The sequence below is a fragment of the Carassius auratus genome, unplaced genomic scaffold (assembly GCF_003368295.1).
Source record: "Carassius auratus strain Wakin unplaced genomic scaffold, ASM336829v1 scaf_tig00001591, whole genome shotgun sequence".
NCBI lineage: Eukaryota > Metazoa > Chordata > Actinopteri > Cypriniformes > Cyprinidae > Carassius > Carassius auratus.
In genome coordinates, this window is record NW_020523372.1 from 1,993,301 (window position 1) to 2,009,683 (window position 16,383).

At 36.2% G+C, this 16,383-nt stretch overlaps 1 protein-coding gene across 2 annotated transcripts in view; it reads left to right on the forward strand.

Annotated features, from left to right (window-relative positions):
* LOC113069417 (calcium/calmodulin-dependent protein kinase type 1-like) overlaps positions 1-15,658 on the forward strand; it is a 44,194-nt gene extending 28,536 nt beyond the window's left edge. For both annotated transcript variants that reach the window (XM_026242509.1, XM_026242508.1), the window contains exons 4-12: positions 5,272-5,346; positions 7,977-8,115; positions 10,511-10,637; positions 11,502-11,577; positions 11,687-11,799; positions 12,074-12,152; positions 12,622-12,709; positions 12,818-12,959; positions 14,194-15,658. In XM_026242509.1, the coding sequence (XP_026098294.1) occupies positions 5,272-5,346; positions 7,977-8,115; positions 10,511-10,637; positions 11,502-11,577; positions 11,687-11,799; positions 12,074-12,152; positions 12,622-12,709; positions 12,818-12,959; positions 14,194-14,291 (937 nt within the window). In that variant the 3' untranslated portion in view covers positions 14,292-15,658. The remainder of the gene's footprint in view (positions 1-5,271; positions 5,347-7,976; positions 8,116-10,510; positions 10,638-11,501; positions 11,578-11,686; positions 11,800-12,073; positions 12,153-12,621; positions 12,710-12,817; positions 12,960-14,193) is intronic.
* The last annotated feature ends 725 nt before the right edge of the window (positions 15,659-16,383 follow it).

Sequence of the window (16,383 nt, forward strand, 5' to 3'; positions counted from 1 at the left end):
AAAAAACAATGTACTGCTACATCATAAGTGTGAAAAAAACAATCATTGTACTGTAGCTAAGAGTTTAATAAAATTGTATTGTGCTGTGTAATTTAATGCTTATGAAATTTGCAAATTAATGGAAGTTGTGAAAGATCTTTTCATTTGTGCTGTGGCATACAGTATGTAGGGCAATGACTTCCGTGGTTGATCGAATGAAGGGAAAATCTCAACACGAGCTTGCAGCTGATTGTAAGAAAGGGGTGGAAGTTATACAGACAAACTTATTGGTGAAGTCCTGCATACATCATCATAGAGAAGGTTGTGAAGAAGTGTAGTGAATTTTTATAAATTAAATAACTGTGTGCCATCTCTCTTTTTTTTTGCTTATTAAAATTGCAGTTTAACAGAAATATCTGTGCTTCCATACTGTCAAATATGTTGCGTTCAAGTCTTTCTCGAAAGTTTATATTTAGTTTGCAAGTCGTAATTACGGCATCAGGTGATTTCATATCACTTTGGTTGGAGCAAGACGGCGACAAAAAAAAATCGACATCATTTTTAAACTCATCTTCTACGAAGTAATAAGTAAAGAATGTGCATCCATGTGTTTTTGTTTTTTTGTTTTTATTCAATGTATAAAGCTTCTGATAACTGAATTGTTTATGTATTCATATCTTTTTTTAAGGCTGTCAATCAATTAAATTAGTTTTTCTTATCAATCACATGGTGTAGCGATTTAATATCCCTGTGATATCAATGAATTAATAATAAAAAAAAAAAACATTCTAAAGAAGAAACTAAAACTGCCAGCATGTGGTCGTTCAATTCATTCAAATGGCTGATTCATCCAGGAATTACGAAAATGGCTGTATCTATGAATGGCCTTTAGATTCATTGATTCACATGATTCGTTCAAAACGCAGATTCATTCAGAAACTAAACACTGCTATCAAACAGACGCACAACAATTCTGCTGTGACTTTATAGGTAATATTTTCATTAGCAAAATTGAGCAAAAAGCAAACAAAATTGTGTTTAAAATATAGCACATTACTGACTTCATATTTACTGAACTGTTGTAGAAAAATCACATTTGCACTCTTGGACATAAACAGCACTCGATTTGTGAAAAACCTCATACAGGCCTTTTTTTGCCCCAAAATCTTAAATTTTAGGGCATAACTGCATTGATGGTTGTCACCCTGCATCATATTTGTCAGCTGTCAGCTAAATGAAATGTAAGATGATGTACGTGTAGTTAAATATTCAACTATGTTAAAATATTTTAATCGCATTATGTTTCATAACTAATTAATTATAGCGTTAGGCCTACTTTTTTATATCATATTTTTTTATATGCAACTTAGTTTTATTGTAAATGGCAAAAAAAGAATCCTTTCATTCATTTTAACAAATCGACCAAAAAAATACAGAATAAATACAGATGCACCTTACATTGCGTTAAATAGGTTTTCTCACTGACACCCCCCCAACTCAGGACCTTGGGAGTTGAAGAAATTTCAACGAGTTTCCCACTTGTAATTAAAATTTTAAATAGAAACTATGTGTTGTTTATTAAAGTAAAAGTTTACCAAAAAAAATAAACATTGCCTTAAAAAGTACTCGCCTTTACGCCATCGAAGATACAGATGAATTTGTTTCTTAATTCGAAACAGATTTGGTGAAATGTGGCATTACATCACTTGCTCACCACTGGATCCTCTGCAGTGAATGGGTGCCTTCAGAATGAAAGTCCAAACAGCTGATAAAAACATCACAATAATCCACAAATTTAAGTAATCCACATGACTCCCGTCCATGAATTAACATCTTGTGAGGTGAAAAGCTTGTTTGTAATAAACAAATCCATTGTTATGTATCCATCAAGTGATCAATCATTTTAACTTTAGTCATCTTTTCATATCCATAAATAGTTTGAAGTTAAAAACGTGGATTACGTGTGATGTTTTCATCAGCTCTCATTCTGCTGGCACCCATTCACTGCAGAGGATCCATTGCTAACCAAGTGATGTAATGCTAATTTTTGGGCTACATTTCTCCAAATCTGTTTCGATGAAGAAAGAAAAACTCATCTGCATCTTGGATGACCTGACGGTGAGTCCATTTTCTAAAATTTTTCAGTTTTCGTGTGCTCTATTCTATGGGTGAACTGTTCCTTTGATATTACAGAAATACTACACAGTACTTTCATGTGTCATTACGCTGTGACACAGACACCTGAAAATTAAGTGTAAGCCAGTCAAATTAATTAACAATAATAACCTTGCTTTGGAATCGTGTCATCTCTGACTGCCCACGGTTGAGTGGTGTGTAGTTTAGAAGAAGTCAAAGACGAGGCCTCCACTATGCCTGAAAGGGGAGGAGGAGAGAAGGGGAGTGGGTGAGCGTACATGTAGCAGACAGGAGAGAAGGAATGAGCCTCGGTGACTCATTCAGGTGCTTCTGTCGTGTTGTATTGCCAGTGGGGAGGTGTGTGGGATTCCCGGCTCAATTAGAGCCCACACATGCCACACACACACTCATCCAACCCTTCTGTAAGTCAATGATAATCAGCTGGGCTGTAAACCTTTGTGGGGGCCGTGAAGACTGAGACTCAGGGGTCATGGAGGAACATGTGCGACATTAGTTTATGCATTCTTCTTTAACTCTTTTCTATTATGCACTAGATTAATACAAAATCCACCCCCTCATAGACTTTAGTCAGAATAGACGGCATATTTAATTTGAATGAACACAAGGCTGTGTGGGAGGGAAGTACAGTCTGTTCAATATGTCACAAGCTGCGTTCCTACACAGTGTTCACTGCTCCCTGCTCTGATCAGACCATTTCTGAAAGATTTTTTTTTTTTTTACATGACGTAATTTGTTCATTTGGAGTTCCCTGAAATGTCATCCAAGATGAAATGTCAGGATAAAGTACGGGTCAGAAGTTTGGGATCAGAATTATTTTGAATGTTTTTTACAGGAGTTTCTTTTGTTCATCAAAACTGAGAAATACAGGAACAATATAATACTGAAATTGTTAAATACAATTTTTCCATTTTAATATACTGTACACTACTTATTTATTCCTGTGATGCAAAGCCAAATTTTCAGCATCGTTACTCCAGTCTTCAGTGTCACATGATCCTTCAGAAATCATTCTAATATACTGATTTATTATCAGTGCTGGCAACAGTTGTGCTGCTTAATAGTTTTGGGAACCTGTAATACCTTTTTTAATGATTATTTGATGAATAAAAAGTTAAAAATAAGAGCATTTATTAAAAAAAAAAAAAAATTCTAACAATATACCCTACAGTTCAAAAGTTTGTATTCTTTTTTATAGCTATTGAAACTTTTATTCAGCAATAAAATTTAAATTGTTAAGAAGTCATATATTTTATATATGTTGAATATATTGAATGCTAAAATGCTGTTCTTTTTAACTTTTCATTCATCAAAGAATCCTGAAAAAAGTATCGCAGTTTCAAAAATAAAAATAATAATAATATGGCAGCACAACATTGCCAACATTGACAATTCTAATAATAATTTTTACAAATATTTTTTTCTGTATTTCTGATCAACTAAATGCAGCCTTGATGAGCATAAGAGACTTCTTTAAAAAAACATTACTAGTCTTACTGATCCCAAACTTTTAATCAGTAGGGTGTTTGTGTGTATGTGTGTGTGTGTGTGTGCGTGACACACACATACATACATGCAATTTAACTTACAATATGTACAGTAGTTGCCATGTCAGGTATAATTAACGTTGGACTGTTGAATTATTGAAAATCAATATATCCATTTATTGGAGTTTGTGTATATTACAAAACTTAACAAAAGTGCAAAAAAGAAGCAAAGATGCAGTTATGTGATTGAGTCAAATTATCAGTCTCTTGCAGTCTCAAACTACCTAAATATTAGTTTTAATCTGAGCACCTTGAGCCTTATTTATTTGTATTCTTATAATCTTAGATTTTTGGGGGGAAGTCCTGGCCTATTGGTTAGAGAGTATGACTCTTAATCCTAAGGTTGTGGGTTCGAGTCTCGGGCCGGTAATATGCAAAACTGCTTTGAACTTTTTAATTGAAGAATGTTTTGAAATCCCAGTGGAGAAGAAAATGCATTGGGAAAATACCTACAGACCACTAAAGGCAGTGGATTAAAATAAAGCTGAAACACTTTTCCTCACTTTTGTGAGATGTTTTTGCTCGTTGCCATCTCTGTACGAGAGCTCATGCCAGCTGCTCTGGAACTGTCACATTATGCTGTTGTTAGTAACATGTCTTACACTGTGTTTATAATAGGCATGAGACATTTGATGGAACCAAATGAGAGCTGTCTCCCTTCTCCTCTGTCTGGTTTTTCTCTCGTTCTCTTTCTCAGTCAATGCACTCAGACCTGGTTTCATAATTGTTTGGCATCCCAGGCTATAGGCAACAGGAAATCTGATTCCGGATCCCCTTGGTAAATATTTATGAAGCATCTCTGGGTCAGTTTAACAGTCTAGAACATTGTGGCAGAGATTCGTCTGGACGAGTGGAGATCTGGTGTCAGAACAGCTCTCTTGGAGACAGATTGATTAAAGCTGTTAATATGAGCTGTGAATCTGCAGTAACACAAACACTAATTATAACACTATGACACTTTCGGCTCCACCCAAACAAATGTGCATGCTGTGGATCAGTCCTGTGCCTTAAAGGAATATTTGAGGTTCAAAACAATTTGTGCTCAGTTGGCAGCACTTGTGAAATGTTGCTATACCATAAAAACTACTTGCGGTTTCAACCATGTAGCAACAAGTAGGAAACCATATGTGTACAAGTGCGATGAATTTGCTTAATTTTAATTTTTGTGTTAAGTTATAGAAAATTTTACAACATTTTTACCATGACATCATGAAACAAAACCCCAAAATGGTTATAAATGGGCAAAAAAAAAAAACTTTACAGCTCAAATAATTTGCCATTTTTACAGAATAAATAATGGAAATTAGGGATTAGTGTTTTTATTTTTTTTAAGACAACAAGGGATGAGTAATTATGTTTTGCGATATTTTTATAATATAATACAAATGCTTTTGATTGATTTTATCTTATCACATGCAAAACAGTTGTGCCTCACTTTCACGGCAGACTGTTGCGTTGTTTTCTCTCATGCTACATTGCATTCTGAAAGTATATTGTTTGTTTCTGAAGTACTAGTAAAGATGTACTAAGCCTAGATATTTGCCTTTTTCTTGAGTTGACATGCTATTTTTTTTCTCTCTCTCTGTCCTAGGATTAAACATGCCAACATAGTTTCCCTGGAGGACATCTTTGAGAACAAATCCCACCTCTACCTTGTCATGCAACTGTGAGTGGTTGATCATTAATTTCACCTTTGCTGTCGCCCCATATTTTCATGCTTCCTACATGGAGTATGTGAGCCCACCTCCAAACAATTCAGCTATTATCTAGTGCAGCTGCCATGTGCTGGTTGCCGTTTTTAGCTCCTTATCTCAAACTCGTTTATTTCCGTGACTTAAAAGCTCTCAAGGTTCAGATGATGTGTGGCTTTTATGGTAAACAAATCCCTAAAGATCTCAATGTTGGCCAAAAGCCAACTTTAAAGCATCTGTATGCAACAAATAAAAATGCAAAGGCATTATTCCAATGAATATTATTGCTATCAAACATAAATATAGACATTTAGACCCGAAACATTCTCTACATAAGTATATGAATATAAACACTTTCATTGAATTCATCCATAACACAATGCAAGAATGTGTTGCAATCTCAGCCAAAGGGAGCGCTGTCGTGGCATATGTCATGTTTTAACAAAGTACACTTACTTACATGTGTTTTCTAACATACTAAAATAAAACATGACTGTTTCCCGAAACTCCAGTAACTTCTTTCACACATCTGCTGTTTGAACATTTGCTCGAAGAATTGAAAGTGAAGTAATAACTTCTGTTTCTCGATCGCTTCAAGATGGAAATGTCAGGTTCCCTCTTATGTCAAATGATTCTTTTACATTTTTATACACATGCACGTTCTTCAAAAACCAGGTTTTGATTCACTTTACAAACGAACAGATACAAAATGAAAGTTGTGTATACATACGGCATGATATATAGCTGGAGTTCCATTCGCACAAATTTGCAAACGTTCGTTGGAACTTTGGTTTCGGGAAACGCTGAATCATTGAACTAAGTCGATAATGAAACAACTTGAGATCATAGTTTGCTAACTATGCCTTTGCGAAATGCACCGCTTGTCTTGATTTTCAAGCAAAGAGAGAAATATTTTGAAAATGCCTCCTACAGTTGATTTACTTATTAGATGTGAACTGAAAACAAAAAAACAAAAAACTGTTTTAGCATGAAAAAAATGACATTTCATCTTCAGACCAGACGATTCCCACAGGAGACACACAGAACAATACTAGAAGCTATCATGTGTCTTTCTAATAGGCCCCATACAGCTACAGAGAAGCAGGTACTGCATGACTGTGTGTGTCACCCCCCTCGGCTCTCTCTCGCCCCCTCATAGTGTCAACCTCTTTAATTACTTATGTGCCAGAGAGCTTCGCTATTGTCTTTTCCACTGAGAAATCAAGGAAAAGGATAAACAACCACACACACACACACACACACACACACACACAGGCGCATAAGCCCACTGAACAGAGCTGGGAAAATATGCTCACACCTGCGTCTTCACACCTACTATCTAAAATGTCAGTAAGAGAGAGAGAGTTAGTTGCGTGTATCGAGAAGAGAGAGACAGATTATATCACGGATGGCAAGCAATGGAGAGAGACACACGGCGAAGGGTCATTTTCCACAACAGCGGTGTTAACAGAGAGATCAAGAGTGACAGGATGACAGAAAGGGAAGCGAGAGAGATGTTCATTGTCGTATTTTCTGGGTGATGGCAACTCCGCATGCAGACAGCAGGACTTCAAGCTTGCCTGGGCTTTCAGCTCAGTGAGAGATTAGCTCTGCATGCATGTACATGCGTGTGTGTGTGTGTCAGCACCCACAGTCTTGATGCTTCAAATACCACAGACTGTGAAATCCCACCCTCAGCGTTCCCTTCATCCTACACATGTGAAGAGACAAAACACAGTCACTTCTGAATGAAGTTTCACTGCCTCCGCACTGTTTGTGTTGAGAAGGAAATGGACAACATGTCTTGTGCAGATGGATTAACCTCACAGAGAAATGCTGATATGTTTTACCCCACTAATTACATAGTAACATGTCCTTAGGACCAATAAGACTAACTGCATTTGTGAAATTTATTTTTACAATAAAGCATATTTCCCCAAATTCTCATTACTGTAATTAAAACAATCAATTTTATTATTAAAATACAATAAAAACAATATAATCTAAGATCATTTGTCCACATAGAGAAGTTTTTTTTTTTTTTTTGCATTACAGAAATAATAATTGTGAGATAAAATGTTATTTATATATATATATATATATATATATATATATATATATATATATATATATATATATATATATATATGTATGTATATATATCTATGTGTATATATATATATATATATATATATATATATATATATATATAAAATTTTTCTTGTTTGTTTTAGTGCCTAAAAATAAACATAGATCTGTTAAAATAGATTGTGTAGTGTAACCACTTCTAAGGAATGAAATTGACTTCCTGCTGCAGAACTTCTATGAGTCATCTTTGAAGTTTACTTAAACACAATGAGATATGTGTAAAAGACAGAGACTCTACCCAGTCAACATAAAATGAGTAAAACAGCTTCCTCTGGTGGTTGTGATGAAGTACAGCATCACCATGTGGTTCTGCTGTGATCCTGCTGTGCGCCAGTCTGTCTGGGGTAAAATATAAAAAATCAATATTGCAAAGGAGTGAGCATGTGCGTTGGTGTGTGTGAGAGACACAGACACCGAAAACAGCTTTGCAAGCATCTCTCTGTTTTTCCATTGGCAGGGTGTCTGGTGGTGAGCTCTTCGACAGGATTGTGGAAAAAGGATTTTACACAGAGAAAGATGCCAGTAAGCTCATCCAGCAGATCCTGGATGCTGTGAAGTACCTGCATGACATGGGCATCGTGCACAGAGACCTGAAGGTGAGACAGCAGGCGATCTGGAGGAAAACAGGTCTGATGGAACAGATTAAAGGAGTTGTTTTTTTTTTAACCACAGAGTGTTAGAAATCTGTTCTGAAAGTTTTGAATCTGCTTTTCCCATCCGTAGAGCTTAATCGTTTCATTCAGGAGTCCTTGATGGTGCTCTTGATATTAATAGTTGGGTCTTTGCCTCCAGGGATCAGGAAAGTAGTTCTAGGTAAATGGATCAATCAATGGATCCAGTCCCATTTTTAGAATGATCATTTGGGTCAGCGCAGTGACCTAGTGGTTGACTTGAGCATGTTGAGCCCCATTTCACATAATGGGAGATGTGAGTTTGAAGACCAGACACCAAAATCTAGGGGATGTCCCTTTCAAATAACCACGTTGAACTCTTTAGTACATCTGGGAACTACTAAAACACCCTAGAAAACACATAGAAACTCCACTCCATATATATATATATATATATATATATATATATATATATATATATATATATATATATATATATATATATATATATATATATATATATAGTACAGACCAAAAGTTTGGACACACCTTCTCATTCAAAGAGTTTTCTTTATTTTCGTGACAATGTTAAGTCACACTGAAGGCATCAAAACTATGAATTAACACATGTGGAATTATATAAGGAATTATACACATAACAAAAAATTGTGAAACAACTGAAAATATGTCATATTCTAGGTTCTTCTTTTGCTTTGATTACTGCTTTGCACACTCTTGGCATTCTCTTGATGAGCTTCAAGAGCTAGTCACCTGAAATGGTCTTCCAACAGTCTTGAAGGAGTTCCCCGAGAGATGCTTAGCACTTGTTGGCCCTTTTGCCTTCTGTCTGCGGTCCAGCTCCCCCCTAAACCATCTGGATTGGGTTCAGGTCCGGTAACTGTGGAGGTCAGGTCATCTGGCGCAGCACCCCATCACTCTCCTTCTTGGTCAAAGAGCCCTTGATGCCTCCAGTGTGACTCTACAATTTTCATAGTCATGAAAATAAAGAAAACTCTTTGAATGAGAAGGTGTGTCCAAACTTTTGGTCTGTTCTGTATATATACAAACCCGATTCCAAAAAAGTTGGGACACTGTACAAATTGTGAATAAAAACAGAATGCAATGATGTGGAAGTTTGAAACTTTAATATTTTATTCAGAACACAACATGGATGACATCTCAAATGTTTAAATTAGTTGATTTAAAATTTCATGGCATCAACACATCTCAAAAAAGTTTCAGTACCCGGATCATTCTTCTACGGAGCATATGTGTTCTAGAACTTGGATGTACCTTTCAGCATTGATGGGGTCTTTCCAGATGTGTAAGCTGCCCATGCCACACACACTCATGCAACCCCATACCATCAGAGATGCAGGCTTCTGACCTGAGCGCTGATAACAACTTGGGTTGTCCTTGTCCTCTTTAGTCTGCATGACATGGCGTCACAGTTTTCCAAAAAGAACTTCAAATTTTGATTGTCTGACCACAGAACAGTTTCCACTTTGCCACAGTCCATTTTAAATGAGCCTTGGCCCAGAGAAAACGCCTGCGCTTCTGGATCAATGTTAGATATGGCTTATTTTTTGACCTATAGAGTTTTAGCTGGCAATGGCGAATGGCTCAGTGGATTGTGTTCACCGACAATGTTTTCTGGAAGTATTCCTGAACCCATGTTGTGATTTCCATGACAGTAGCATCCTCTGTATGTGATGTAGTGCCATCTAAGAGCCGAAGATCACGGGCATCCAGTATGGCCTTGACCCTTACACACAGAGATTGTTCCAGATTCTCGAATCTTTGGATGATATTATGCACTGTAGATGATTATAACTTCAAATTATTTGCAATTTTTCTCTGAGAAACTCCTTTCTGATATTGCTCCACTATTTTTCGCTGCAGCATTGGGGGAGTTGGTGATCCTCTGCCCATCTTGACTTCTGAGAGACACTGCCACTCTGAGAGGCTCTTTTTATACCCAATCATGTTCCCAATTGACCTAATAAGTTGCAAACTGGTCCTCCAGCTGTTCCTTATATGTATATTTAACTTTTCCGGCCTCTTATTGCTTCCTGCCTCAACTTTTTTGGAATGTGTAGCTCTCATGAAATCCAAAATGAGCCAATATTTGGCATGACATTTCAAAATGTCTCACTTTCAACATTTGATATGTTATCTATATTGTATTGTGAATAAAATATAAGTTTATGAGATTTGTGTCCCAACTTTTTTGGAATTGGGTTTGTGTATATATATATATATATATATATATATATATATATATATATATATATATATATATATATATATATATATATATATATATATGCCACACACAAAAGGTTCAAGTACCTATTTGTGTCTCTTTCTTCTATCACAGCCAGAGAACCTGCTATACTACAGTATGGATGAAGACTCCAAAATCATGATCAGTGATTTTGGTCTGTCAAAGATTGAGGGTTCAGGGAGTGTGATGAGCACAGCGTGTGGCACTCCTGGATATGTAGGTAAGACACACTTCCATGTGCAAAAGTATGATATGCGTATATCTGGATTAAACCTCGGCCTTTAAGATTTGAACAAGATTTGAGGGTAATATACAATACATAAACCAACTAAGAATACCAGGGAAGTGTTTTGTCTAGAAGTGTAGTTCACATCCAGGTGTAAACTCAACCTAACATCAGTCTTTTCTTACTTTATAACATTCTTCAGGTTTACCTATGAGCCCTCATCTCTTTTTCTTTATCTCTTAGAAAAAGTGTTCATGTGTAGCACTAGCCATAGCTTTAGAAATTAATGTTTCAAACTGGTTTCCTCAGGCACCCAATTTTAAAGCATATCCTGTATGTGTGTCAGGGAAAATTAGATGCATGTTATTTCTATAGAAAAAGAGAGAAAAACTGAAACGTATGTAAGAGTATATATGCCACTTACACATGGATGAATGAAAGCAGAAGAGAAAGCAACAACTTATCAAACAGTGTATCTAGAACCAGTATTATCACCTCAACTACTCCCAGTTTTTACACATTAGAATTTGCCCCTGAAAATTATAAGCTATTTATTTTTGTCAGATTTCGTCAGTGGCCTTTAGATTTGGGTTTCAGGCCAAAACTATAGTTTATCAATCGATAAATATCTTTAATTAGTCATTTATTCATAATTAACACTGTATTATTTTATAAGATAAAAACAAATGCATGCTTTAAAATATAATTTGTAATGTATTTCATTAGATTAAGCTTTGTAACTTAGAATATTTTGGAATACTTGGTTTATGGTCAGGGTTGTTTAGTCTACCTACTTACAAGAAAGGGCTGAAATGATCAATTAAACTGATATTTGATCCCATTTATTCTGATCTTCAGCTCCTGAGGTTCTGGCGCAGAAGCCGTACAGTAAAGCTGTGGACTGCTGGTCAATCGGCGTCATCGCTTACATTCTGTGAGTTTGACTATTATTGCTGCTTACACATGTGCATACTTACGTCTTTTCCCTTATAATGGTTTGCATTAGAAATAATTCAACCGGACTTCTGTTTGTCTCCTCTCAGTTTATGTGGCTATCCACCATTTTACGATGAGAATGATGCCAAGCTCTTTGAGCAGATCCTGAAGGCAGAGTATGAGTTTGATTCACCGTACTGGGATGATATCTCTGACTCAGGTATAACACAACATTTCCCTGATCTTTCATAAGTTAAAACTTGAGTTTTCCTTCTTTCTTTTACCAAACACTTATGGTTGTCAAATAGATTTGTAGTCAATGAAAATAATTATGTCTGGCAAATCAAACAAAAGAATCTCTCAAGAAACTGAGGCCAAGTTATTTTCTCCCTGTTTCTTTCTATCTTCCTCTGACAGTTGCTTTGTTTCTCAGCGACATATCACGGAAACAGTTATGTCATGTTCTGAACTTTCCCACTGTGCTCTTTTCTCAGCTAAAGATTTTATTGTGCATTTAATGGAAAAAGATCCCAGCCAGCGTTACACGTGCGAACAGGCTCTTCAGCACCCATGGTATGAGTTCAGACGCCACACTGAGACTAATCGTCCGTGATACTGTAAATCTCACTTATAGCACTTTTACAGTATACTTGGAGTTTTGCAGTATGTCATGCAGCAATTTAAACAATGATAGCACACATACATACACATATTTATTGCCATAACCACATTATAGTTGCCATATGTTGTGGCTTTACTGCTTAAAAAGGTAATGAGACTTTGTCATGAACCGTCATATTTTAACCTTTCAAACATCTGTCAACGGATCCAACAACACAATGAGTATCTTTCCCAGTTCCACATAATCTACAACTACTGAATTCTTTCCAGCAACATCATTTATTTATGTTGTGTCATTTCAAACCCTTATAACAAAAAAAAGAGATTGCTCTTTCCATACAGTGAAAGTAAATAAAAGGGATGGATGTTGTAGAACGTTTTTGTATGAAAGGGAAACTTAAATGTCTGCTTTGTCCTTCAGGATCGCTGGAGACACAGCGTTGGATAAGAATATCCACGAATCTGTCAGTGCCCAAATTAAGAAGAACTTTGCCAAAAGCAAGTGGAAGGTATATCCGTGCCTATATGAGAGTGAAAGAACCTCATCTGAGAATGTTAATGAAGGATTGAAAAGCATGGATTTTTCATGGTCTTCTTTTTCTTACTGTCATACACAGCAAGCATTTAATGCCACAGCAGTAGTTCGTCACATGCGCAGGCTGCAGTTGGGAACCAGTCAGGAGGGCCAAACGCAGTCCACCCTGCCCAACCCCTGCCACGGGCACCTGCTGCTGCCCGAGGGGGACGAGGACGAGAGCTGTCAGTATCGAAACATGTCACATTTATATTTACCAGTTTTTGCATACACATTCGTCCAGACAGACACTACGGTTAACTGCCAGTCATAGTAAAACATTGCAAATATTTATATTGTCATAAAACTTACTGTATATTTACAGTATTAGACTAGCTTTTAGTCAAGCCAGGTCATATTTCAGCCCATAATGTAAAAAGAAAAATTACATTTGCCATTTTGTATTAAGATTTTTTTTTATTGACAATATTTTCCCTTTGTGTGTGTGTGTGTGTGTGTGTGTGTGTGTGTGTGAGTGCGTTCTTAATTTTCACAAAAATCTTTTTTAAAAACTAAAATCACTTCACTTTCTTTTTCCATTCATCCATTCATTCTCCTAATTTCATATTCTATGTAGGGTAACAGGGAAGCTGGCACCACATTTTCTTTATGCATAGCATAATTTCAGATTTTTATATTGACAGTGGAGTGAAATATGACATGTTTTTGAACTGTCATTAGTTACTTAAGGAGGACAATTTCTCAATAGGTACTTAAAGGGACATGTTGTAGGACCTGCCACTAGAGGGCACACTATCAAAACAATAACAATCGCGTGGTTTGATGACGCTAAGAAGGAGCATTGAATGATGGGATTTGGTGTCTTCTACCCAACCGCAGACGACCATCAATCGGAAAGAATATGGAAAGATAAATCATGGAGTTCAACGATTTGTGCGAGTATATTACATACAAAGTCAATGCAAAGATGCAATCAGACTATGGATCAGACGCGTCCTCGTGAGGGTCTAGAGACGTGATGCCCTGCGTTTTGCGTCTATGCCCCATAATACTAATCTTGTTGATCGTTATAATAGCATACGTTTTCTGTAAAGATACGAATCAAAACAACTCACCTGTCGAGTAAAACACAAGCGAGATCGGCATCTCTTTCTAGTTGAAGTTTGTCACTAAACTACTTCCGCCTTTGTGACACTGTTGTCATGTGGTTTCTACATCAGTAAAGGCGGTAATAAAGGGTAACTAACGTCATTGACAGGCGACTGCACTGCCCCGTGTCACTGTTTAGAATGGGAATTTTCTCATGATTTACAAGTAGTTGAAAACATTAGAGATTTTGTTAGTGATCAGCTGGACAAAATATATAACACTAGCCTAGTGGTTTTTGGATATTTTTCTGCAAATATCTTACAAATTGTACCTTTAAGAAGGACTAATCTCTCTCTCTCTCTCTCTTAGCCCTGCGGAGGGAAAACAGTGGCTGTTCTGAGGGTGTCAGTGATGGAAATGACATCCAGAACTGCACCTACCATGTCCATTCTACTAGTCGGGTCTGAGTGTCAATCATCCTGCAGTAACCAATGACTGACTGTCCTGTTTTTCCACTGGAGTCCTGCCACACCCCGAGTCCGGCTGGGAATACTGAGTAGTTCCAGCTTCCTGCCACTTGGAGGCGCTGCAATGTAAAGAACCAAGGTGGGAATGGGGTCACTACTATGGAGCGATTCTGTTTAAAGAGAGTTCGAAAAGAGACAAGATTGCCACAGGCACTTCATGGGTAATATATGCTATTGTGGGAGCTGGATAGAGATTGGACAGTGTTTTAACTCACACTTTTACTTAAATTTTTCTTTTCCTGAACTAAACGTCCTTCAGCCTGTTTCTCTTTAAATTCAAAATGTGACAGTGGCTGTTGGTATGTGGCCTGATTAAATGCACATTCATTTTAGATTTGATAACATTTTATGAGATTATGAATTTTGGCCTTAGGTTATGCTAAGATTGAAAAATTTAAATGCACATCTTGAACGATAACAAAACGGTTTCTTTTCAACTAAGGTACGGACAGATTTCATATTAGATTTTACATATTAGTTGCGTTGCCACATCTCAGTTACATTGTACATCCAAAATAAACACTGATTAGTGTAAATGACATCTTAGCTTGTTTTGGAAATATTTAACGTCTTTTTTTTTACACTAAGTCCTCACAACAGATCATTTAGTCAGTATGTTTAAGAGCGTCTTTCTCGCTTCAAATGTTTTCTGCGGTGCCTTCATGGATTCAGTATCAATGTTTTACTCTTTTTTTATTATTATTATTATTTGTTTAAATATGTTTTGATCTTTTCAGTTGGGAATGTTGGAAGCTGTACATGTTAAACCATCAAATTCACCTACATGGCATATATGGCTATTCTAAGCTATGCACTGTCGGTGGACGCTTTGTAAGTGTCTAATGTTTAATGCTGCCATCCTGTAAATATTGCAAAGCTGTTGTCTTTTGTAAACCCCTTTCTATTACAACATTAAAAATACTCAGGGGAGGAACTGAAATCAGAGAATTGTGATATACTGAATGGTCATCTTTCAAGAAAAAACTATAGGATAACATCACTACAAGGCTGTGGTCCATATTATATAAATATATTTGACAATTTGGATTCTTTTCGATGTTGGAACCTGTATGAAAGTAACCTCCATTAAACAACATGAATGTGTGACTTGACTCCAATTTTATTGTTTTGTTTGTTTCCATTCACTGCTGTCCAGAAGTTAAAGAAAAAAACATTAGATGGAAAAACTTACGAAAAAAAAGTCACATAATAGAAATCTCCAGATGTTTGCGGAGAAAGTTTTCCACAAGTTGGTTGGAAGATAGCGGTTTTCCGTAATCCATTGGAAGACGTCTGTGTTTTTTGTTTTGTTTTTAACAAATGCGATTATGATGAAAAAATGTCTATGCTGCAGTGCTGAATTCTAAACAATACCAAAAGCTTTGGATTCATTGATATTGTGAAAGTACATACAAATATAATTGAAGTCCCAGACCTGTTTAATTTGTGACAGCTGTTTCATAGTCCCTTTGTCATTTTCTTTGCAAAATGTTTATAATCATGAAGGTTTTCATCACATATGTAGAACCATTAGTTAACTCTTTATTCTGGTGCTGACTGGCTCTCAAAGGTCTGCTTTAAGAGGTCTGTCTACCAATACATAAGAAAATGTTAGGTTGGGGGGGAAAAAACACTTGCATAAATTAAGGTATACAAAAAAAAAATTAATAAAAAAAAATTTAACTTACGAATTCCAATGAACAATTATTTGATTTAAACAAATTGTTTGATTTTGTTCTATATCTGTATATGCTTTCTGAATTTATTTTACAAATGTGGTGAAGACAGATGAAATCAAAAATATAAAACATTTATAATAAAAGGCAATGTGTCGTGTGATTTTGCCTGCAGTGTTGTTTGCGCAGACTTCCTGTATTGATCAAGATGCCAGTATGAGATGATGAGTTAATGAAATCAATTCTGTTGTTGCTGTTTACATGCTCTGGTGTTTTCAAAAATATATAAATGATTGCACAGTGATGCACAAGTGGCGTTGTGTACTTTAATGTGTTTAAATGTGATCATGGTCACA